The 26177-nt window shown below is 43.3% G+C and overlaps 1 protein-coding gene across 1 annotated transcript; it reads left to right on the forward strand.

Moving 5' to 3' along the window:
* Window positions 1–194: 194 nt before the first annotated feature.
* Window positions 195–25587, forward strand: SNCG (synuclein gamma). The gene is made up of 7 exons (XM_026116800.2): window positions 195–928; window positions 2925–3027; window positions 8649–8802; window positions 13804–13845; window positions 14607–14734; window positions 23970–24050; window positions 25183–25587. The coding sequence occupies exons 1-7, from the start codon at window positions 867–869 to the stop codon at window positions 25201–25203; spliced, it is 591 nt and encodes a 196-aa protein (XP_025972585.2). The 5' UTR covers window positions 195–866; the 3' UTR covers window positions 25204–25587.
* The last annotated feature ends 590 nt before the right edge of the window (window positions 25588–26177 follow it).

Genomic DNA, 26177 nt, shown 5'->3' on the forward strand with positions numbered 1-26177 from the left:
AAAAAGATTTATAACAAAGAACGGAAAAGGCTTTCGACCCTCCCAGCTACTGTGGAAATGTCCGTGGCTATTGAACAATGTGAGTCTGGTTCCTGTGTGGGGCTCAAAAGTCTCTGACAGAAGAAAAAAAAGGTGGTATGAATATAACTTATTCAAGGAACTTCTGAGTTTGGCTGCCTTCTAAACTTATCTGTGAACAGGAACTCAGCTTTTATCTACTGCCTTCTCCCTCAGGCACAGGAAAAGGATGTTAGCTTTAAAGGAAAGGAAAAGAAAAGAAAGGAAAGAAAATACTGAGTGGTGTAACAGACCCTCATTACAGTGCCAGAAAATGTCACAGATTTGCTTACTCTAGTATCTGCAAATATTCTTGCTATGATTTAGAGCCTGAAACACACTGACTTGAGCAACAGAATATTTGCAGTACATGCAACAAATTATGGTCATTAAGCTATTCTGAGTAAATACACAATGAAAAAGAGCTTACAAACATCCATTTTCTATGTTTTGTGTGGTCTTTGCAAAATAATTCTGTTCTCATCAAAGTTTAAGAAATTCAAGAAATAGACCTTCAGAGAGGTCAGGATTATTGAGCTTTTTTGAAAATTCCCATCTGGGTTGCCACCTCTGGATCTTGAGCCTACTACAGTGTGTATTTTTAATTATTATTTTTAAAAAAGGAAAACACGTGACAAAAGCTGCTGTACAGTTGCTACATCTGTCATCTCATCCTAATAATAAAAACAAATGGCTGTGGAGGTTGGATGCAGTTTTGTTACGGATTCTGAGTCACTTGATGGTGCTGCTTTTAGTTTTGCTGCTATCCTAAAGTAAACGGTGTATTTTTGTTCTCATTGTCTTACAGCATGTCACACACTAGCACTTCTAAGGATAAAATTAGGGGGAAGGATGCTCCGCTGACAAGAAGGTGAGAGTTCTGGTGCAGAACTGCTAAATGATGTCTCACTTTGAGATATACAGCCCAAAGAGGATAAAATCTTTCTAGGTTTTTGGAAGGGCTTGTTATTAAAGACCATGGATTTGCATTTCCTTATCACTGGTTAGATCTGGACCCCTCTTCTCTTGATTGCCTCTTATGCTTTATGGAAGAACCCAGAAAAACACAGAAATGCTCCTAGTGACTTGCGGTTGACACCACTGTGCAAGAGCTGTTGAACAACAGGGCAGCAACAGCGGTACCTGCAGCAGGACGCAGAGACACGTTGGTAGTTCTAAGGATGAAACCTGCTCTTGCTGTAGACACTTCTCTAGGGAGACAAAATGACCAGTTCTGGACTTAAGGCTGAAAGAAACAAGCAGCTTCCCTCTGTTCCTTCCTGTTGCTTTTATTTCATATTGTGTGCATCCAGCTATGGTACGTGTTAATGTTGATGTGTGAATATTTTATGTGCTGGGCTTCACATACAAATGTATCTTTCTTACAAGTAACTGGATGTGACCTAAGCATTGTGTTTGTTTACTTAATGAGATCCGGTATTGGGAAGGAACTGAAACATACCTGAGGCAAAACAAACAATAGGCTTAAAACCTAAACTGCCATGCGATCATCGCTTGCAGAAAAGCAATTTTGTGCTACAAATAATGAAGCTGTCACATTTGGGACCTACTTCCAACCTTTGGACTTGTCTTTCAACCTATACCGTTCCACTTGGTCTTGCCTCATTCATTAAATCTTTATTCCTGTTAAATGTAGTATCCCACAAGTAGTGGGTGGGGCAGCGTCTCTCTGCCATCCTACTGTGTCTCTGTCAGGTGTAAGAATTTGTTCTATCTATCTTTAAAATGATACTGCCTGCAAACGTAGCAATCAAGAGGCATGCATTGCTCAGCCATTTGCAAGTTAATAATTTAACATGACTCTTTGGTAGCAGTTATGAATATTGAGCATGCTGGGGACTGACATCTCCTTTCTTGTGATGGGTATAACATAGGATGCTGCAATGAATATGTGGAAGGTATGAGTTATTCAAAGGATCCTCCTTACTAAACAGCACTCGTCAAGATTTTTGTCTATCAACTGTCCTGATTTAGGGTTCCTGGATAACATATTCAGCTTGTACTGTCTGTTCATGACATTTGGATTACTGGTGGACAGAGCTGTAAGCTTTCTTCCTTAGCATCTATAGAGGATGCAAGTCTGTATTTAGAAATACCATACCTAACAACCTTTCCCCCTTTGAGCAGCTGCATCAGCATGGAAAGCAGTGAAAGCAGATGTATGCGGTCATTTTCCATAATGATTCACTCATTGCCTTTTGAGGTCAGTCTCTTCCAGGAGGTAATTATTGAATGAGAAGGACAGTTATGCACCAACTGTCATAGATATCTATCTGCTGTTCAATTACCTGCTTTACTGTAAACTTGGGGTAACTTACAGACCTGTTTAGGATATTAGTACCATTGGTGGAATGGAAGAAATGGGTGAAATAAATACAGTTCAAAGCATAGTTTGCAAAATGATTTGGAAATAGGTGTTACTCTAGAAGTATACTTGAAACCCCATCAATAAGTGACACGATAATAGCAGTATGGGGACATTTGGTAGCTGCCCTGATACTTCTCAAAAGTTTCTGGCACTTTTCAGAACAACTAGTAAAAAGAAAATATGCAAACTCTGTTTTGGCAGCTGAATATGACAGGTGATGGATACTTGTCCTCCATTTTTGGTCCCCCAGTCAGTAGTGTGTGTGGTTTTTTGGTTGTGTCCCCCCACCCTGCCCTTATTCATGAAAATACTTTTTTCCTAAGTACTTCTGAAAGATACTTTCTCACGATGTTTTCATTCTGTAACAGTTCATATTGCCAGTTACACCAGACTCATCCATACACCCTGTGGTCTTGCAGATAACTTTCACGACTACTCTCGCCTTGTCTGTTAATTACCAAAACTGTGTTAAACCTAGCTCTGAGCTCCCTGCAGCGTTGCCTGCCCCGAGAATCCAGTGTGCCATTTGGAGTTCCGTGATCAAGCTGTCGGACAGCGGCACACTCTTCTGGATAACCTGGGTAAGATCTTTTAAAATCCAGTTTCATCTTGGCCACTTTCTCTCTGCGTAGCATGGCAGCCCTGCAACTACAGCTCAGTAGGAGGCTGGTGACCAGACAGCAAACAGTGCCAAACAATATGTTTGATAAGTAGCGTGTGCATACTTGGAAAGTAAATGCAACTGGCTACACCAATTAGTTTCTCTCTGGAGAAAGAGCCTTTTGAAGTTAAATTTTCAATCAATAGATTATTTTTCATTTCCTCTGTATCTTCCCAGATTCACTATCTACCCATAATGGTCTTAAATCTATATTATGGTCTTAAATTTGGAATCTGAGTATCTTGAAGAAAAAAAGGATGACTTTGGAAAAAATGTCTAGAAAGCTGAGAAAACCTAGAATTATTTTAATGAGTATGTGTTGCTATATGTTGCTTCAGATTCATATATCCCAGCTTCAAATCTCTGAAGCAGACTGAACAACTGAAAGGATTTTGTGTCTGTGAAGATGAAGAGAACAGTTTTGTTGATATCTATGCGACAAGGGGACAAATGCTCATCAGACATTGGTTTTTAAATCTGGAAAATGCTGTCTCATTCTCCGTGTCCCTCTCCTGCGCTCATGTGCACACACACCACCCAGGCCTTGCCCATGCGGTGCCTCCAGGGAGAGAGGACTCGGGTGGCTTGTATGGGTGAGAGCACAGAAAGAACAGTGTCGGGAAATTTCTTTAGGCAGACAGCATGGCTGAGAAGTTATTCGTTTCAGTAGTTTGTCCTTCAGAGGAGGAAGGTGATTTCTTGTTGACTATATATTTTAAGTTTGCTCAAAATCTATAAACGATATTGAATAGTAGAGATCGGTCACTAACGACGGCTGAGTGCTGTGCTAGCAGCACTCTCCTCTCTGTATATGTGCCTTAAAAGCTGCTTATCTGTCAGACTTCACACTATTATTCCCTGACAAAGGAAATTACTCATTAACTATGCAAACATGCACACAGAGATTCAAGTCTTAAATTGTTTGCCGAGAGGATGTCAGACAGAACTCCTTGTTTTCTTTAGAGCATGTAAATTAATGGCCTGAGACCGTTCTTCTTTCTGCACTCTGAGGTATCCATAAATGGAGAGAGAGAGGATTTTTGTTATATGGAGCAAGGTTTGATCCTATATGTTAATATTATTCTGCCTACAAAAACTTCCTGAACAAAGGATATTTATTAGCCACAACAGCAGCTGATTGTCTTTCCTTTCCTTACCTTTCTTTCAAACAATGTCATACACCATTTTAATACTTAAATAGAATGTGACCAAATCCCATTCCTTGAATCCAGTGAGATACCTTTGTCTCCAGTGCAAGTTCCCCGTTAAACGGCAAGGTCAAGGTCTTGCGTGCAGAGTAACTTGCAACTGAGAAAACAAAAGAGGAAAGAGCAACAAACAAAGTAAAGTCCTATTTTAGTCTGCCCTAGACACAAAGAAAAAGGCAGCAGAGGACAGAGAATCTTCAATTTTTTTCCTTTGCATTCTATATTTCCTTTGTGTTTGTACTTCTGGGAAGAAAACCGCTAGGCTTGAGTTAGACTGGCGCTGCACATGCTGCGGGGCTGCTGGCGGACAGCCCCGTCGCAGCGCGGGCCTGCTCCCGGGCGCTGGCCATCGGTGCCCGGGGAGAGGGGTAGGCAGGCCAGACGTGGGCAACTGCACCTCTGCGGGACTCTCGAAACCACTCGTGTCGGGCAGAGAGAGACTTGCAGCGGATGAGCCTCACCAGGCAGATTCAGCACTAAATGAATGACAGTTTGAGAGCAGGCTGCTGGGCTTCAGAGCCAAGCACACATTTACCATGCCCTGCCTTCCTCCTCAGCGCCCGGATACGTGCTTCCCCTCAGCCCCCTGAGCTGTTCGAGCTTGCCTGGAATAGTGCCGACTGTTACTTTTACGCAGACAGGGAACAAAAGCAGCCCACTGTTAAGCTTTGCTTCAGCTGCTGTTTTGATGGAGTGATTCTTGCACACCAAGCACACATAAAAATGTCTCTTCAAACTGGCATGTGGATTCTCCAACTTCCTTTGTATAAGAAAGAGCGGGGTGGGGGGAAGCCCCTGTTTGGCATTAGCAGGTGCAACTCGCGTTGTCCCGTAATGGATCACAGCTTTTCCTGCCGGAGGACAGGACATTTGCAGATAGCTCATGAAAAGAAGTTTCCGCTTGCCTGCTAGTTACTGCACAGAGAAAATTAAGGCTTTCTTTTGCTGTTATTCACAGCGGGTAAATGTTTGTGAGATACAAATTTGTTACAAAGTGATATGAGCAAAACTACATAAAAGCAATAGGGGAACTCAGCCATCTCGGTAATGTCTAACTTAGCAGACTCCTTTCCAGGGTCCTGAGGGAGATGGCAGAGAAGAAGAGGTTCCTCCCAGGTGAGAGGCAGGACGGGAACTTGCGTTCTCTGAATTGCCCTTTGGAGGAGCTTCTCTTTAACTGCTGATCATACACAGAGCTGGGGAGGACTCATCTCCTCATTTTCACTACATAGGATTTCTAACATGGCAAGAGTTTACCTTGTGTCTCCTGATGCGTTCTGTTCATTCTGCATTAACCCTTGCTGTATACCAGACAATTACTGGGTGAAACCCAAAATTAACCCTTTTTCACATCAGAGTAAAGCTTTGTACCCTGCTTCACCTACTGGAAAGAAATATTCTAAATAATAATAATAATGCAGCGCACTGGTGAATTCTAATAGTTTTAGCTTGCTAACTGTAAACTACCTGTTTTAGTCTAAATTTTAATAAAGCTTATTGGAGAGCTAATACAAATGGAAGATTATTTTTCAGGCACAAAGATGATATTCTAGTAAAACCTTAAAGCCAAGGTTGCTTATTTTAACTCCCGTTGTTAGATTTGCCTGAGGCAGGATTGGCAAGAAATTGGGATTGAATTCTCTGCTTGCAATAGAAAATAGGATACCGTGATTGCCATGGAGTGGCAAATGTTTAGGAGCCTTTAATAATGCCTGATCTATATAGATCACCTGCAATGTTGTCTTGAGTCCAGAGCTTTCCTGAAAGTAAAACAATGCCTATGCAAACTGCTTGCTGTCTTGGGAGTCATCCAGCAAAATTAAATGTCTCCTGTGAGTCCTTTTCTGAAGGTCATCAGGAGAGGGGAATGCAGGAAAGGAGTATCCTGTTCAAGCACTGGTTAATTGAACCTCATGATGATTCATGTTTCATATTCCAGAATGGCTTGATATTTCATGTGTTTGTTAACTTTGGTAACAATGCCAAATATGTAGAATTCAATTGTACAAATTACAATGACAGAACAATAGTTTAACAAATTCAAAATATACTTCTTGCTCAGCCTTATCAGGCTGACAGTTCTCATGGAAATACCCGTAGCACCCATAACCCTGGGAAGCTCTGCACTGCACTGTGCTTTAATGCTTTTTGAAAGCCCAGTGAAAGAGTAAACGGGCCCTGTAGCATCTCCCAAAAGTGGCAAATTCGCTTTCTACCAAATGTATTAAAAATATGACACCTACCCTGTTTCTAATGAAAACAATAGGAGTCTCACCATTGACTCCAAGAGCAGCTATGTTAAAAAATTAGTTTCACGATAAAGTAAGACATGTATATCTGATTTAAGAGTAAACTGGGAGCAGAAACAGCCACCAGCTGAGCTCTTTGGGAAGCAGTCAATCAGCCACTGAGAGGAAATTTTAGAAGATAATAGAAAAAACTTTTTTTTCACTCATTGTTGCATCAGAGTTTAGAACAATGACACCTCTCAGTTCTATATAATAACGATCTAAACTGAAATTAGTATACTGTTAGCATATTGTAATGGCCTTCCTCTGAATCTTGTAGTATTTTTTCTAACTAGCCATCAGTGAATTTATCAGGCTTTCACAGGTTTGACTCCTCTACATTCAAATGGAAATTGGTTCTCCATTTTTGTCAAGGAGAGTCATTTGTGAGAACAAAAGATTAAGAAATCTATGTATTATTCTCTAGATCAGCAGCCTTTCAGCTGTTTCAGTATGGAGTATAAAGACACTCCCAAAAGCTAAAGAAATATGCTTCACTTCAGCAATAAGAACCGTCACATCACACATGTCTGCATGTATGTACATATGCAAAATTTTTTATTCAGACTTCCATCTTTTCTCTGTAGTCATTCCCCATCTGAATTTTCCAGACTGGTAGCTTATAGCAGTGGTGACTTATGGACCATTACACTTCGTGACATTGCAGTGCACTACCCTCACATAATGCAGTTAGGCCCCTCAGTTTAATATTTCATTTGCCTGGTAAGAAAAAGCAGCCAAAGCTAATCATATTTGGTGTTCAGAGACTGCTGCTTCATGATTCCATAGTTTCAGGTACAGCGCCATAAAAAAAAAACCCCATCACCTTGTGGTCAGCTTTTACAGGACAAAATGCTAAGCATCTGGTTTTAATAGGGATGCACCAGCAATTGCTTTCAGACTTACTTTCTTTGAATTTCAGTTTGCAAGTGAGACAATAGTTAATTTAGGCCAGTCAGAAGATAATTTAGTGTTTAACTTAAGGCATATCAGGATTTCCAACTGTGACTAGTGTTCATGTGTCTTAATATTCTTTTTTCTAATGAGCCCTTGCGTCTGGATGGGTTTTCTTTGCAAACTAAAAGATTTTCACAATCAATTCTCAGATCAGTCGTTTGCTCACCCCACTCTACCCTGCGACACAGACCTCTGACAGAAGTGATGGTGTCTGTGTAAAACGTTGCATCATTCTGCAGCAGCTTCACTGAGCTCTGTCTACCGCAGCTCAGAGAGACAAATAGGAAACAGGATTTCCCCCAACAGGCATCTGATTTTTCAGAAATGAACCATTGTAATGGGATGTGAAGCCAAGCAAAAACCATAATTCATACTAAATGCCCTGAGGGGCCACCTTCAGACTTCACAAACATGGCTAGTGGGACTTTCAGCTCCCTATACCTGAGCACCAGGCGTTACCTAATGGCTTTTGTTCCCCTTTTTCTGTCAGTGTTTACTACAAATAATATTCTTGTTACTGTTTTGTGCAGGATGAGTTCTGGTAAATGCTAAACCAAGAAATGTGGCCCTGTTTGGTTTGTTACAAATACTACCTGCTTTACATGCTTTCCAGCTTCTGGGAACCCACAAGAGTGTGTGTTTTCTTCTTGCTATGACCTCAGGGAGATGAGCTTTCAGGAACTCAGCTCTTTAGATAAAAATCTCCCTCTCCACATGAAAGGATCTGAAAGTGTCCTTGAGTGAGAGCATTACAGTATATTTTAAAAGCCTTATCCATCTGGAAATTTTCCAGAAAGTCCCTTACCTACCACTGTTCTTCTCCTCTCCCCCCTCCCTTCTTAAATCTTGCCAAGCAGATCCATATCATTAATATTTCAGTATCAGCTATTCACAGGCATTGGCTACACTGCAGTGCACTTGATCAATAAGAGCTGGCAAGGGCTGTGAGGTTTGCCACACTGTCTTCTTCCAGCAGAGGAATAAGAGCAAACACAGAGACTGGCAGAGAAACTGAATATCCACTGAGCGTAAGACTGCATATTGCAGTCACTGTCTTGAGGTGTTTTTTACTGCTATCCTTCCCACAGAGCCTGCAGGTGATACCCAAGCAAGCAAAAAGAATGGATGTCTTTAAGAAAGGTTTCTCCATCGCTAAAGAAGGTGTGGTGGCTGCTGCAGAAAAGACCAAGCAGGGAGTGACAGAGGCTGCAGAGAAGACCAAAGAGGGGGTGATGTATGTAGGTAAGAGAGAACTGTTTTCGATTAATATTTGAGCATGAACTGCCACGTAGATTTTCTTTGAGAAAGTCTGGCAAAATTATATAGTGGCAGGAGGTCTAGATCACATCCTTAGCTCTGTTACAGATTTACTGTGTAAGCCTGGGATGCCACAGCCTCTCTGTGCCTCAGTTTCCTCAACTGTAAATTAGAAACAGCAACTGGCGGTACTTCATGGGAGGCAGAATTAATGTAATGTTATCAAGCACATGCTCAGGTGGAAATTTTCTGTTACGATTATTGTTTTCAGGCTGAGTCATTCAACTCTCAGAGCACTGATGATCTCCTTCACCTCAGCACTGCCAGAAGCACAGTGAGTGAGGTCCCTGAGAGTAATGAGCAGCGTTATTCAGTGAGGATTGTAGGACATACCTGTGTCCCACAAACATTTTATCCTAAGCTCCTTCACCTGCTCACTGACTTGTTTTGTTCCCCATGTGCATGTTAATCTTGCTTTACAAGAGACACCTAAATTCATTTTGCCTTAAGGATAGATTCTGGATAACAGCACGTTATGTCCTGTCTAGAAATCTCTCTCTCAGTTAATATTCTGTTTCAGAAACCCCCTGTTCCAGGGTTGCCCTTGAAACCTGGTATCTTCCCTATCTAGTGCATGCAATTATGTGGCTGGGTGGTCAGATATTCTAGACACTGTAGACTCTATAAAGTCTTAGATTCCCAAAACTGATTAGCTGGGTGCTGTTTACTGCATCTTTTACAGCTTTTTATGTCTGCTAGATATGGGAAAGATTTTTATTTTTCAGTAGGAAAGTTTCCACACAGGCTCTTCCTGCCATCATGCTGCAATATCCACAGCTGTATGTAGCTACCATCTTAAAGCATCTATATGGATGGTAGTTACAGATACACATTTTTAAATTACAAATGAATACAAATTTTGTGTTTAGCAGATCTGCTAATGTCTCCATCCCAAAATTTTATTGGCGTGCTCTAACTGAACATACTCTTCATGGTATATAACGGTTCATATTTCAGTTTAGAGCTGACTCACAAGCAAAAAAGTAAACACCATCCCTGGAAATAATTCAACCAATGGCAATATTGGAAACACTAGCCTGTGAAACGTCACGTCTAGGTGTCGGATGGTGGCATCGCTGCTGCCCCAACTGCTTCCTGATTTAAGCAATGTCAAAAGGGAACATTCAGAATTTTTATACAAGATTCCTCCCATCTCTTTTCAGTAATGTTTTATGTCTTCAGCCTGTGATCTGTTTTTCATTTTGTGCAGCCATGAGGTGAAGCAGAGTCTGCTCATGTTCTGACCTTTTCAATAAACTTTTCTGAAAGCCTTTGTGAAACCTAGATCACTGAATAAAGATCAAGTTAAAGATGAAGTACTCCCCCCCCCCCCCTTTTTTTAGGAGTACCACCAATTCCTACCCAGTCATGTACTGGATAATGCTTTTTATTGGGGCTGATTCTACATGATACTCAGCCCTTTTGGGAACATTCAGCCTTTCACAGAAAGGAAAAAGTGAAGGCCAGATGCTGATTACCTCACAGAACTGATTTTAAATAAGCAAAGAAGGTGGAGATCCAGTTTATCCACTAAAACTGGAGTGATTAGTATGTGGTCTGTGCTGCTGTTCCTCACTCTTTGGCATGTAAGGTGTTAGTTAAAGAACTGAACTATTCTTTCACTACTCCTTCCTTTGGATAGGGCTATCCAAAAAGCTTGTTCTGGGTGTTAGGTGAAGCAACCTGAACTTTCTAATGCTAGGAGAAAATAATACTTCTATTGAAGCTCGAGAGTCTTTTCAGAAAGTCGGGGCGGGGGGGGACCCTAAACCCAAGAGGAGTGAAGGGGATCCCTCACTTTTATTCCCATCTGTATTAACTCGTTGCTGACTATCGCACAGCCTTTTGGAGGACTCCCAAGGGCCAGGCACAACCACCCAACCTGGTGAGTCGCTCACTGCAGCCCCAGGAAACAAATGCTCCATCTGAGGTGTCCGTCTGGAGCGGACGGTGCCATCGGGGCTCTGCAGCCACCTTTTCTCTCCTCCCTGAGCCGGGCGGCTCCAGTTCCCACAGCCTGTGCCAGTGCCAGAGATGCCTCCTGCCTGTGCTACCACCGCAATGCGGTCTAGCTGGGCTGGCTGGAGGGGCCGCCACGCTGGAGGGGAGCATGGGCGTGGGGTGTCCCTGGGTGCCTTGCTGAGGGTGCAGGGAAGGGAAGAGGGTGCATGAAGAGAGAGGGAGAAATCCCGTAGTGTGGGCCACCTGTGCACTTGGTAAAAACACAGTCTGCTCTCTCGACTGTAACTGTCTCTGGCTATGCAGAAGGTGCAGTGGATTCTTGCACAGTCGATGTGTATCCAGCAGTTGATTCTGTCTTTTTTATTTGGTTTAGATAGGGGGATAAATGACGATGAAGTTAATGCAGCACTGCATCAGAGGTGTCACCAAGACAGAGGAAAAATCCTAATCAGTCACAGAACTGAGTATGAAGTTATTAGCACTATTTAATATTATAATTCAGGAAGCCTCAATACAGTGCACTGCTAGTTTTCCAGAATCACTTACTGTCACCCATGTCGCAAAAAGCCCCAACGCACTAAGCTCTACTTGGGAAGCGACTACGGCAAGCACTCCTGCAAGACTACTGCACATCATTATAGTCTTTTCTGCTGCGAACCTTTCCCCAGTGCACGGTGCTCCACCACCTCTACCCCCACTCAAAATGCAAAGCTCTGGTGGATGTTGCGCAGCACTCAGGTACTGCTTTTGCAGAAGGGGCAGGATGCATGAACTTTTAACTCCTAAGTACACAAGCTGCGGGCAAAGACTAATGCGTAACGGCGAGACTGAGCACCAGATGATGGCTTTCTGATGCAACAGATGCCGGTGGCTGGCAAGGGCATCTGCCGGAAGGTCAGACCGTGCGCGGTGCGGGGCGAATGCAGGAGTCTGAGTCATCGGGTGTGGCCACGGGAAGGCTTCAGAAACAGGAGGCAAGCTGTACTGAAGCTGCAGCCTGTGGCGTTTCCTACTGCTACCGCTTCTGTTTCTGTCATGAAATGTATTCAGATGTTTTTCTTGTATGTGCATCCCTCCTTTGTGGAGTTATTTTCCATTTCAAAAATACCCCCCTGCAAAAGAATCAAGGCCAGATAGTTATCTTAGACAAAAAGCCTAGTAAAAAATTATACGTGAGGTAAGTATACTTCTTGCCTCACTTAGCATGTTTATCGCAAAATGGAAACGCATGCGAGTCCAGGACAGCAAACTACATACTTGATTTACCTTAGAATTGCTCTGACCAAGAATCAGCAAAGAAGGGCTAAACTTGAACCTCTGTGTCTGGTGGGAGAAGGCCTTCCCTGTCACATCAATATCGTGACAATCTTGTGCTGGAGCCAGTTGGACTGTTGGGGTGGCACTGGGAGGAAGGGGAGAAATTGAAGCAGGATTGCATCTGAACTGAACTTTGCGCATTTGGACCATTCTGGGGCTTACATTGATGGCATAAATGAGATGCACATCTGGTCTGCTCGCCACTGTGCTTCTGCACACATGCTTATATCATATGTATCATTATTTAATCCAGTTTATGGTAGTGCACATACATGTCATATATGTCATTATTAAATGCAGTTTATAGCTGTAACAAGTAAAAAATATGAAGATTTCATCTCTTCAGGATGCACAAATCAGGAGGGTGGAGTGAAATGTTTAGGGCATAGTGTAGTAGGACAGCTTTGTTCTACCCTACCAGTTGTTATCAGAGTGCTGCACTTGTTTTGCTTTTCAGGCTTTTAATGAGCATTAGGTGTGGTTTGTAGCTAACTTCTCCCATTACACCCATGGATGCTCCAGTACATCTGCACCTGACTGATTCTGTATTTCTATCGTTTTGAAAGCTGGCCATAAAAATCTGTCTCTCTTTGTTGTGTTGGTATGAAAACTTGAAAAGAGGCTGTATAGATACAGATGATTTACAAATTACAGTAAGATGGAACCATCGAAGGAAAACCTGTAGAGTATATTTCTTTAACTTTTGACAGAGATAAATTTGGTCTTTTATTTTTCTAATGTGAAAGAGCATCTAGTTAATGTAGGGGCTTCCCATCTACTACATGATTTAACATAACACGTGTGCTGCAGTATGCAAGTAGAGGGGAGGTATAGCAAGTCATCTCAAGCTTAGAGAAAAACTGCAGAGATTACTTATTATTCTTTAAGGGCTAGTTCTGTTGCGGACCAAATGCCCTCACATCCCATTAACTTTTGTGCTTTTAGACCACTGAGGTAAATTACAATGTGATGATATATATGGTATAGTTTCATAATTTTAAATAGAAACAACTGCATTCTCTTTATTGCTATAAGCAGGCATTTGCAGCCTGGATTTAAGCACTGAAATGGGAATCCAGTGGCGTATAGGAGGTGGCTTGGTTTGTTTTTGCAAATTCAGCCCCAAGCCTCTCCAGACTCTACTAAGCTTGTAGAACAAAGCTTTAAATGAGTACTGTGGCCACATGTCCTGCTGAAAGGCGGGAGGGAGTCACAGAGGTAATTCCACGTTTTGAAAGGCTGAAATAAGTGAGATTTTGCCTCGTCATTTAATATACATTCATTTTTACAATTAACCTGACATTGATTTACCTCTACTCACCTGTTGCTCTCATTTTGGAAATATTCAAGGGACAGTCTTTCTTACTTAAACATGTTATAATCAAGATTTTTCAAGTCTAGGCATCTCCAGGCAGTGCGCAGTTGAGGTTACCCAGCTCCAGCACCAAGGTGCCTGTTGACTTCCTTGGGAGAAGAAGCTGGTCCCTCCTGCACGCCTGAGGAATGGAGGTTCTCCCCCCTCCCGGAGGGGGCCCACAGCACCAGGAGCCCCCACCACACCTCGTAAGGACAGAAAGCCATCTGGGTCCAGAAACCTGCACGCTCTTTGCAAGATAATGCTGATGGGCTATTTGCTTCCTTTCACAGGTGCCAAAACCAAGGAAGGCGTCGTGCATAGTGTGACTTCAGGTAAGAGCACAACCCTGAGAGAGATGTGGAAATTGATAGTGAATTGTTGAACCTTTTGATAAAGCCATCATTCCTGCCAAACGGGAGGTCTCTCAGAGGCAGCACTGGTCCGCGTGACCTTCATCTGATGAATGGAGGATGCTGGCCAGGAGCAGTGGGTCAGGGTCCGGCACTTGCAGTGCACGTGGATGGGAGAAAATATTTAATCAGTGAAGCAGGTCAAAAAAATCTAACAAATGTCACTTGGCAGACTCTGCTGATTCATAGCGATTCATCTCACAAAGTCAAGAGTGCTGTCCAGCATGCAGAGGGGCTTTACTTGCATCAGTTCCTGTCGGGCCAAAACCTTAGTTTTTAGGAGCCTCCTGTCAGCCGGTCGCAGAGTCAGAGGCCCTACGGGACCCTTCTAGGATCCACAAGGTCCAAGGCAGGTATACCACCTAGACTGCCTTGAAAAGATATGAATGGAATATTTGCACGATTGTCTCTTAGCATCTCACATTGAATTTTTTGGTCTCCAGCTGCCCATGAAGACTGACAGGCTGCAGTATCTGTGTTCCCCTGAACAGCATTTTGAGTGAGACGAAACTGTCGCATACATGATCTGAATTCAGATGTGCTGTCGTATAGAAAATCCAAATAAGGACTATACCTGAGCCAATTTCTTCTCTTAGCTTGGTGCAATCATTTTATTGTCCCAGTTAATTTGATAGCCTGTTGGCAGTACCAGGCTTATTGACTTTCTCTTGTTGAAATCCTAGTTGCTGAGAAGACCAAAGAGCAGGCCAATGTCGTGGGAGAAGCAGTAGTAGCAAGCGTGAACACAGTGGCAAACAAGACTGTAGAAGGAGCAGAGACCATTGTGGCCACTACAGGAGTTGTAAAAAAGGTATGTTTGTTTCTTCAGCGAACTGCAGAAAAGTCTTCTTTGGATTATACATCTTAAAATACCTGGAAATGTTGTTTACAGTTGATGGTTTTAGCTATTTAATGAGAGAATTTCAACAGTATCTATTAACATAGAATGTTTCGTAACAGCTACATTTAAAGGTAATAGCACTGTCTCCTGCCGTATGCTATGTGGATATAGCAGTAAATGAAGCTATTCAGAAGCAGGCTGATAGTCTAGGCACCAAAGCTTTTGAAAATTGACTTGGAAATTGGGGCACCCAGCTTACAATATTTACTGGAATCTTGTCTGAAAAATTGTTGGCCGCTAACTCTGAAGTGGGTCTTCTTCCTCCCAACCCCTACTAAAATAATTAGGCATCCACAGGTACCATGTGCTTTTGAAGATCTTCATGTCTATGTCTGTAGACTTAGATGATCAATACGTAGTCCCCAACTACATTTTGAGACTAGCTGCCTTATAGGACTCCACGGCAGTAGTACCTGAATTCTGATCCAGTTATGATAATATGCCTGTATAATATGCATAGCAAGCATCTAACCACTCCATCTTAGTTTTCCTTTTCAAAACAGACCTAATAACATTTTCTAATTTTGCAGAAGTTTCTTTTATGAATGAATATGTTCATATTTAAAGGGCATGTACTCAAGGACAGAAAATAGACTATACTTGGAGTTATTTTAAGCTTTAAATTTCTAAGAGGTCTTAAAACATTAGGGTTTTTTCGCTGTCAAATTTGGTTTGCATCTAACTCCAAATGTGAACTTCCTCAAAATGTAAAGGAGTGCATACCCTTATAAACATCAAGACAAGTTTGTATCAAGATCTTGAAGATTTGCATTTTTATTTGGGGGACTCTGTCTTTTGTGTTGTAGCAGTTTTTCAGGGTGGACAAATATTTTTATATTTTAAAACAATGTAAAAATACAAATTTTTCAAGGACTTGAGTAGACGCAAGGGAAGACTGCAGTGAAAAATCTGACAGGAGACAAAGCTTGAAAATGAGTTGGGGTATGGAAAAAAAGGGAGGTCAGTGGTTATATTCTCACCTAGTTGGTGTCTTTACAACACAGAGCTTTGAGGTATATTTTGAAATTCTGTGTTTACCATCCACCCACACTACTAATTTCCACCCCCAGGGGGATGCAGATGCCTCTCCCAACCAGGACCATCAATTTTGTCAGCAGTAGATGGCAGCATTTATTCAGACAACCTGTGATGGCTCTGAAGAGCGTGGTCCCATAGGAGACTCCAAAAAGTCTTACCCTTGTCTTCTATTTGGGCTGATTTTGACAACAACTAAGCATCTTTTGATAAAGGCCATGAGACCCAAATTATGCAATGATTAAGCCAGATTCAAACAAGTAATCTTCTGTCCTAAAATATAATGTGGCAAATTGAGTTGGTTCACCTTAGTGGATGAAAGGGCAAGTAGAGGAGCAGAACAACTCCTTGGTTGAAAGCAAAACTGATCATTAGACAAGGTATTTTCACCATGTGATAGCAAATAGCAACCATTTGTACAGTACATGAGGCTATTCTACAGAAATATTTGGCAGTTCTTGGTTTTTTTCCCCCTCTTTAGCAGGCCATAGTCAATAGAGCTGATAGTGACGCGAGCTGGATTAGTCACAAAACCCAAACCCGGAATCAAAGCAAAGTGAGGCTGGCCAAAATTGTTCTAATTGTTCAGACAGTTGGCTGATGAATTTCCTGACCTAACAGTAAACACATTGTGATGTGAAACAAAACTTCTGCGCACCGTATAAATCCTGAGAGAATAGTCTAACAAAGGAGGAGAACGGCAGCTATGAGTGACGCAAAATGTCCTCTTGAAAACATGCAAAAAGGACAGACATAGAAGATCTGCTAAGCCGTTGGGATAAGATTAATCTTTATAGCTGCAGGGAAGGACAGTTAGGCTGCAGGAGTGCAAACAGTGATTTCTCATTCAGTGGGGATAGACTACCCTCTCATACCTTTTGACTGACCAGGATCAAGGGTGGTCTCTCCAGGAAAGCTGAGAATTTGCTGACGGTACGAACCCATCACCCGTAAACTGAACCGTCCCTGCTTCGGACACGGACTGAGCAGCAGCAATGCGCTTTCCCTTTAGTCCTAAATTAAAGCCCCCACTCAAAGATTAATGAGCTAAAACTTACCGGTGTTAATTTCACACCTCTAGCCGATTTGCTTTATCTATTTCTATCCTTGTGCAGAGAGTCCCGTAGAAAATTAGCTATTCCTTCACCCCAGTAGTGGTTCTGGGTTACACACACGGCGGGCGATTCACAGAAGCCGTGAGTTTTCCGCAGTGTTACCGGATTAACCATCTGAGCGGTCATTCTGGCACCTTCCGTCAATGTCAGCCCGCTTAAAATTAAAGTGGGGATTGGTCAAAAAGGAAAAAACGTGTGGGATGTGTCATATGCCAAATGGCAGACTACACGAGGGAGCCAGGAAACTGCTTTAGGTACAATGTCGTGGTGTAATGCCAAATAGCAGAGGTGGGTGGCAGACTGAAAACAGGAGAAAAACAAAGCAAGGGAGCTCACAGGAGAAAGGAGTTCAGGAAAAACATTTATATCAGTGAAAGAGAGGGGCCCTCTGCCCCCCTCTTGGCGGGGACAGTGGCGTAGTTTAGCTCAGGAGTGCAAACCTTCCAGCCCTCCTCAGTCGCCGTGCTTCGGTTCACAGCAGAGTGGTCTCCAAATGCGTGAACTGGGTTCCTCTCGGGTGCCACCAAAGCGGATGACTCGCTCCCAGCGCGTGCCCAGTGCACCCCTGCTGCTGCGGGGGTAGTGGCCGTGGCACCAGGGCCGGTCGGCAGGGAGAGCCCGAAAGGAGTAACGCTGTGCCGCTGCTCAGCACCAGCTGCTTCCTCTCCAGGCCCGCTCCTGTTCTGCTGCACGGTTTGCTGACCGACACGTAGCCAGAGGCTGCCGAGGGCAACGCCTGGAGCTGTAGGACGTAGAGAGGCATGTTGGAGATACGCTAAGAAGAGTGAAAAGGCATAGCACTTACATGTTTAAAAAATAAACAAATGATGTGAAACCCTTCCAATCCTATGTAAGCTTTCCAGCCCCTGAAGTTTTGGGAGAGTTGTTACATGCAGACCTGAGCCTTGTTCATGCTCCGTCTGGTCCTTCTTTTTAGTTGCAAAGAGCAGTTGCTTTAGTCTTATTTCTGTTGTCAGTTACTCTTAGCGTCCTTCCCCTCTTGACTTAATAGAGGAGTTGCTCAAAGCGCTGGAGCATCTGTGTAAATACATGGTAACCCTGAGCAGTGCTGCAGAAGGACTTGAATCCGGGGAGCAGAGTGGTGTAGGAGCCATGTTTCAGCTCACTGTTCCTAGTATTCCTATCAGTTACAGGCAGCTAGTTGACATTTCGTCTGTGTGTTTAGCAGCTGGTATGAGTGAAAGACACGTACTAGCAATGAGCGGAGAACTTTAAAGGCTCTGGATTACATTTTGCTCTGGGTTACAGCCATGGGGTCAGGGAGCTACACGGGTTTATCAAGTGGCGATTTTGGCCTATGGGAGTGTTGTAGCATTGGAGAATTCAGCTCTCCACCTAAGACGACAGGTACTAGAACAGGTACACGCGTAGGGCAGTTGGCACACTGCTGGACAAGCCCCTTGTGCTCCCTGCTGTCCTCAGTGAGAGCACTCAGGTGCAGCCAGAAGAAAGTGCGACTGAAATAGCTCTGCACCGAAGGAGGGGTGCCGCGCACCGGACGGGCACAACCTCGATTAGCGTTGGCATCACTCAGTATAACTTTGTCATTGGCCTGCTCGCTGCCAACTGAGTGCAAGAAATGACTGACTGTTTTAGAGGAGTTTTTAAGCATTAAGTAAAAATACATAAACTAAAAGATAATAAACCCTCCATATTTTTTTCCAATATGCAAAGAATGAGAACTATCAGTAATGTGTTTGGTCTATAGCTCTGCATGCATCTCCGTCACTGGAGTGGACATTAAGTAATTTCAGTGAGATAACCACTCACTAAATATTCCCGTCTTGGAACAGGATTAATTTTTCATCTGCGTGACACAGCACAAAGTTTGCTGCATTGCAGACACCACGTGGTTGGGAACAAGCGTGTGTACGTACACACATGCACTCACACACACGCACATTAAATGCTCCTCAGGAGCATTTGGAGGAATTTTCCCAGTAGCTGATAGTCCCATACAATTATTCTTCCCTCACCCTCCACCTAGATCTTCCCTTTAGATCCATTTGTCCTGTCAGTTTTTGTATGGTTTAGTTGTCAGTCACAGTTCTGTCATTTTAAATTAGTTCTGATCTTTTTTTATTTCATCCCAGTAATTATTTCAGCAGTTTTCAGTTATGTGCAACTGCTATTCCACTGGTATTAATGCAGTTGCACTGACGGAATTAAAGGCAGAAGTTAATGAAACACCTACCTGTTTAAGTTTGTTTTGGTAGGGTGAGTGCAACTAGGAGAGAGCACCCAAGGGCATCGGAGATGCCACAGAGGGCAAAACTGCTAAGCCTCTGCACCAAGGGAGACACCCAGCAGGAGGAACAGGGAAATCAACAGCTTAAGCACATAAGGATTAAGTAGAATAAATAGCTGCAACTCTTCCCTATTGTACTCAAGCTTCATTATACTCTGCAGTGACACCTCCCCGTGATGCAGAGAAGACTGTAAAAGCAGCCTGGACTGGGCTACTTTGCACCTAGCCACATTTTCAGTGCTGCTGTCTCATTCTCATTAATATGTCCAGGCATATGTTTGTCATCTCGCAGTGTCGGGTGATGTGCAGAGTAGCTGCGTTAGCATCGCTGGTGGAGCTTTAAACTTTACGAGACGCGGTGCGTGTTTCATGACTAAAGGCTGCACGCCGGTAATCCTGCGCTCTCTGTATGAGCTGCCCTAAGGCACCCTGAAAGCCTGGCTGTGGGCTGGGTGAGAATGGAAAACTACCCCAAGAGTTCACCTGGGGAAAGTGATTTGTGCAGTGAGACAGCAAACGTGCACACCCATCTGTGGGCCTCGTGCCGGTGGTTCTGCTCACCTTAAACGCTGGCTGGGCTTAGTCAGAGCTGTCTGCATCGCGCAGGGTGCGTTCAGCCCGAAGCCTCCCGGCACAGCGCATCCACAGGGGCCTGCCAGGCCCCCTGAGGGCTTGCCAGGGAGCGGCCTGGGGATGCTGCCAAAGTGCTTTTGCTTCAACACCCAGGGGCAAGAGCACTGTAGTGAGCTGAGCCTTTCTTTGCCTTTCCCAACTGATGTCCCATTGTGAGCTGTTAAATTTGTAGCAGGTTGCCGGTGCACCACTGTCTTACAGCCTTAAAGCAGAAAGAAAGCTTGCTCACCACTGAATATGTTGCCTTTCCGATAACAGCTATATTCCAGCATCAGCATGCTTTCTCTGTTAGAGAGGGAAGAGGATCCTGACAAGGTATTTACCTCAGGTGTTTTTAGGATGGAGAAGAAAACCTTGTTTTATAACATAACCCATGGCTGCAACACGCCTTTCCATAAGAGCACTTCATCCCTCTTAATTAGATCAACACCACTGAAGCGAATGGCAAAGTTCTTACTGTCCCCATGAGAGGCTGGATTTTTACCCTTGCTTTCCTGCTCAGCATCACACTGCTTATTACTGTTATAGCTGAGGTTGCTCTCCATCGGTTTCTGGCCCTTCATCCGAAACAAAGACCTTACCTTAGATGGTCGACCTATATATATGGTTTACCAGGTAGTCACCATAATCCTCACCCAGCTAACGCCCCGTTGAAGAATGCAGCCCTTCCTTACCTCCTGTTTGCTATTCTGGGCAGGGAGGGAAGCGCGTGAGAAAGGGGCTGTGAGGCGAAAACCTTAACACAACCTGACACCTCTTCATCCTGTGATTGTGTTGGTTCCTGCCATGACAGTTTAGGAAAACTCTCAAGAAACATGGTTCCTTCCCTTTCTAAAAATGGATGGATGAGTCATTTTTATCCCTCTGTAGTGCAGTCCTGGCAGAGAGCACATTTCAAGGGATATAGGGAGCAGCACAATACTGAACAGCGATCTTCAACCCACCCATTACGCTCAGGTGAAGTTTCCTGAGGGAGGGATCCCAGTTTCTGTGAACTATTGATGAATCTGTCAGGGCTACGCTCCCCTCTCCGGAGAAGAGTAGGTGGCCATTTCCTTTCAGAAAGACCTGACCGCCAAGCTCCATGCACTGTCCTCGTCCTCGTGGTCACGGGAACTGCCCCCAGTTTTTCTGAGGCAGCTCAACCCCTCGGGCTGGTGCTTGGCTTCACCTCCACGGTTCCCCGTGGCAGCTGTTAACCCCCAAAGGGCTGCAAAGAGCCTCCTGTTGCAGCTGCTGCCGCTGACTTGTGTTGCAGGAATCTGCATTTTCTTTTCTTTCCACCATAACAGTCTGTAAACTGCTCGAAAAGGTTTAAAACACAGTTTCAGGCTGTTCACCTGCTTTGACCTAATGTGCCCTGTTAAGTTGTGAAGTGTAGTACTGTTGATTTTTATACCGTGCCATATGCCAGCAAAATGTTTTAAAATCACAGACCAGATCCTGAGGCAAGATCAGCTCTATAAATTCAGTCTCGGAGCGGGGAGCATAGATTAGCCCTTTTTCTGGTGTTTCGTGTGAGATTCCTGGGTCAGAAGCTCACCTGGGTTGAAGTGCCTCTGTTGGGATGTGCAATCCAACAGCAGCTAATGATCCAGCATGTTCGTCTGTGGTATTTGCAGGGCTGCTTTCATTGTTGCCTTTTGAACGGGGGAGGCCCATGCCAATATCAGTCTGTGGATCAGGAGGCCTCCTGCATGTTACTGCTGTCACTGCTTATTATGCCTCGCTGGCATTTTCAGCATCAGGTTTCTCAGGGAGCTCTCTCTAGTTTCCTGTCTGCGAGCAGGACAGCAGCGGGACAGAGCTCTGGATGTGATTCTCTGTGGCGATCACTGTTTGCCGACAACGGGAGAGTTTACTCGTTTAGGAAAGGCTACAGCTGAGCGAGCCCACAGAGCTCTGACGTCTCCCGAGCAGCCGCAGGTCCCTGCTGGGCTGGGGAATTTGAGACCAGAAATCGATCTCCACCCTGCGCACCATTCGATGTCGTTAGGTTACCTCGGCTTACTTAGCACAGATCAGACTGGTGATAGCAGCAGTCATCCCAGCCAACAGTGCCGTGCAAGTTAGGAGCTTATTTCTTAGGAAAAAAAAAAATCACACTATGCTTTTCATACGGAGGCATCCTCAGTACATGGCTACATATGCATAAGCTAGTTAACTCTCAGCAGGCAGGTAAGGAGAATGCCCGAAGCTACAACAGGAACCGTTACTGGGCCAAAGCAAGTGTTTAGGCGGTTTTCTTTCGTGGTGGATGGATCTGTTACAGTAACTAGCATAGAGAGCAGCAAATCTATAGCAGGACAACCAGATTGCAGCATCAATTTCCCAATTCCCATTCCTATTCAAAATGAATCCAAAGTCCAGTTTGGAGCTTAAATTCCCATGGAATCTATCTTATATTTATGTAATTGAGTGTTTGTGATATATGCCTATTTTTTCCAATTTTTTGATGTCATTTCTTCCCTAATTCAGTAATAACAGCAGCAGTTTTGTTGTCTTACTGACGAAAAGTTTTGATTGGACAGGAAACTAAGGACACATGTAGAAATGAAGAGTAATAAGGTTTTCATCCAGGTTCTATCCTAAAAAGCTCTTTCTACCTGACCCTTTCAGCAGTGCATGTTCACCATAGAAGAGCAGAGGAAAATACTTGTACAGCTGGACTCCATCTGTTTGTGGCATGAAGCATTACGAAGGGATCATAGAGAGAGTCTGAAGACATTGAAGGAAACTCCCTTCTTTTCCATTCTTTTTTTTTTTCAAGATCTATGAGACCCATACAGGTTTCCCATATTTTTTTTTTTCATTAGTTATTTCTTTACAAAGTCTCCTAGTGTCAAAAAGGTGCACATATGATTTCTCACAGATTGAAGTCCATCTTAATCTCCCCACAAATTTCAGGTAGAGTCCCCCAAAACACATGGAGCACAGAATTCTTTTTGCAGGAGGTTTTACATGGACAGTTGATTTGCGCTGTATTAGCAGTGGCACCAAGGAAAGTGGTAGCTCCACGCTTCCAAGGTATTGAAATTCGAGTGATATGTCTGCCTTCCATCCAAAATTAAATTTTTCCTTCATATCATATATATCTCTCAGGTTCCTTTTATGGTGGCCCTGATTTTATATGGGAAATGAGATCAAAAATTAAGGGATGCTGCTGGGCCTGTGGGCTCAAAAGGAAGAGAGAAGCTCAGTAATATTTTCAGTGTTCCTGTGAGACCAGGAGGAAGCAGAAATAGCAGGACCCATATAGTTCAGCCCCAGTGCTCAAGGGAACGCTTTATGGTTCCATAAAGGTTCATTTCTGCTCCATCTGCATCCACTGTGCACATCCAGCATGTTCAGGATTTGTCTTCTCTGCCCATGTGAAAAAAACATGTTTAAAGTAATTGCCTGGTAATAATGCATCTTTTCTCTTTTTCTTTGAATAACAGTAGCTAAAAGATGTGGGGAAGTAACTAAAAGAGCTCAAGGTGCTTATGAAAATGCTTGGACTTCAAATTCAAATGAAAACTTATCTTTTGGTAGTGAAATTTTATTTGAGGCATGATATTAAAGCCACCACAATATTGCTGGTAGTGAAATTTTATTTGAGGCATGATATTAAAGCCACCACAGTCTTGCTGTATCTGAAATTAGTACTAGTTCGTCTGTGAAATGAGTGCTTAGTGCAAAGAAGACAATGTGTGGAAAGACTATGCATAATCTACCTTACTCCAGGTAAAAATAAAATCTATTTGTTCCTCCCAAGTTTCTGCACACTGAAAGAGTCAAAAGTCTATTTGGACTGGGTGATACAAAAGAAAATTTCAAAGAAAGAACTAATTCCCCATATAAAAAGAAGAACCTAAAACAGACTATAAGAAATTGAATTGCACTTTTATAAACCTCTGCTCTAGCAAACTGCACAAAAAATTTGATTCAGAGCAATATATACCTGGTATTACCATATATTACACCTGATATTTTATTTGCATATGTAATGTTCAAATCTGTTTTGCATAGTCTACTCAAATAGCCTGCTAAGATTAGGGCCATGACTCTGCCTGTGCTTGTAAGGACAACCTTGTCCCTTGTGACTTGGCAGGAGGATCTGGCTCAGCCACAGCAGCCTGAGCAGCCGGGGGTGGCGGGAGAAGCGGTGCAAGGCACAGAAGGCAGCGGAGAGGTAAGGTGATGCCACGGCCTGGATGTCCCTGCAGTCCTCAGTCATCAAGGTGGCACTTGGTCCTTTTCGTGTTTGTGTTTTTCCCAGAAAAAATTTCCCTCCCCTTTCCCTACCATAGGGATTTTAGATCTGTCGCCCATAGAGCCAGAGTACTGCCGTTTTCCTTAATTATCTGACAAAATCTGAGCCCATAGATTCTCAGGGTTTTGCCACTTCCTCTTTCAGGACCAAGAGTGCCACGAGTGACAGATGTGCCAGATTCTAAACTGCTGTTTGGTTTTGGCTGATTTTGGGGTGTAAACAGTCACGTTCATGTTTTCCTTTAATTTTATCATCACGTGAAATAGTTTTTCCTTCATCTCGACCATACTTCAGAAGAGCTAATATGTTAGATTTTTCTGTATTTAAATTAGTGTAATTTTTGCTTTATTCTAGCTGCAGTGTCCTTTTAAAACCCTGAGTTAAATGTCAGTCTCTGGGCCAATTTCAGCTCTTGAATGAGGAAGGTATAATTCTCATTGCCCAACATGGACATTTTGAATAGACAAACATTTCTCAAGCAGACCTTTGGCTGTTTGCTCTGCAATGCCCCTCACTAATGTATGCACCCATGCTCCTCAGTTTTCAGCTTCTCTGAAACTCAGGCTGTGTTTTCAGTGTCTTAAGCTTCCAAAAGTCTCAGTTTGCACTTAGCACCCTCCGCCAGCCACAGCCTCCCGTGTGCCAGCGCTAGCACTTGTGTGTCCGGAAGATGCACGCTGCTGATCCAGCTGATCTCACGGCAGCGCAAGTGCAATATCAGGGTGTGCGTCAGGTAGGGAGAGACACGTGGCAGCAGAAAGCAGGATGCTGCTGTTGGCCGCAGCCCAGCCCAGTGTTAGTTCCACTTACACCGCTGTGAAATCACACCTCATTTTCACTAGAGGCCTGAGTTAGACTAGGCAAGTGTCTGGTTCCCAGCAGGGATGGATAATTCACCAGTTTTCCGCACAACGTACGGTCTTTGTTGTTATGCCATTGTTTATGGTGTTTAATGTGGTGACTACCAGTTGTTCATTTTTTTCCTGATTTAATTAATATATATTTTCCACTGACAATATTCATCTATTTTCTTGTCTTGCTCTTTTCACAGGGTGAGAATGAAGGCAATTAGTCAACTTAGGGACTCCTAGCTCAAAAGAGAGAATCCAGGAGCATATATGGAAATATTAGCTGAGACCACAACCGGAGAACCCTGCTATCCATAGACTAACTGCATTCAGCACTGTAGTCTTTCACTTGCCTCATAAACCAATCACACAATAAATGTAAGTCAGACTCCTGATTGTATGTAAAGTGCAACGGTTTACTATGGTATGTGTCTCCCTAACCACGTCCTTTGTGGCTGCCTGACCCACTGGCTTTGAGTGCTGTGATGCTCCAGTTTGTTGTGGTTGGACCCACTAATCAGTGTCTCATGTCCATCTGCACGGGCACTTGGGATCTCTAGGTACCATGGAAATATTTTTTTTAACTAATAAAAAAGTGTTTGAACAAATTTTTCTCAGTTTTATTGGCACATTTTAGACTTTGATCCTTCCAAACTGATAAACTCATCCTGTAGAAGCATGGTATTAGGGTATCACGGAGTGAAAAAGCACAGAGGGCTACTCTAGTTACTCTTTTCAAGGTTAGTACTTCTACACACTTCGACAAATAACACTGGTTTCTTGTTTTCTACTAATCTAAGAGCTATTTAAGGGTCTAATGATAATTTTGGGTCATTCCTGCTCAGCTATGTGGGTTTTGTTTGTTTTTTAATCAATTAACTACTCCCTTCGAGTTTGCTTGGGATAGTTTTTTTTCTGCAGGTGGGCTACTACAATCCGTCTGCATCCAAACTCCTTAGCTCTCCGGACTGTAAAAGCCTCAGATCATGTTACAGAGCATGGGAAAATAATGAAAAACTATTTCTGAAGACAATAGGGTAGGTAGGCCAGCTTGAAAAATAGGTATTTCACTTTTTAAGTATACCCGCAAGTTCAAGAGATTGTGCATGGGGAAAACTGGAAAAGAGGAGGCTTTGCAAAGGAATGCAAGTCACCTTGAGCTTAGTTAGTGTTTTATGTTCTTTTCTATTTATTCTGC

Source organism: Dromaius novaehollandiae, chromosome 6 (genome assembly GCF_036370855.1).
Source record: "Dromaius novaehollandiae isolate bDroNov1 chromosome 6, bDroNov1.hap1, whole genome shotgun sequence".
Classification (NCBI taxonomy): domain Eukaryota; kingdom Metazoa; phylum Chordata; class Aves; order Casuariiformes; family Dromaiidae; genus Dromaius; species Dromaius novaehollandiae.

Coding starts and splice junctions, on each gene's coding strand:
- SNCG (XM_026116800.2), top strand. CDS start 867: ATGTCACACACTAGCACTTCTAAGGATAAAATTAGGGGGAAGGATGCT. Junction 3,028..8,648: donor CACTCTTCTGGATAACCTGG/GTAAGATCTTTT, acceptor TCCTTCCCACAG/AGCCTGCAGGTGATACCCAA. Junction 24,051..25,182: donor GCACAGAAGGCAGCGGAGAG/GTAAGGTGATGC, acceptor CTCTTTTCACAG/GGTGAGAATGAAGGCAATTA.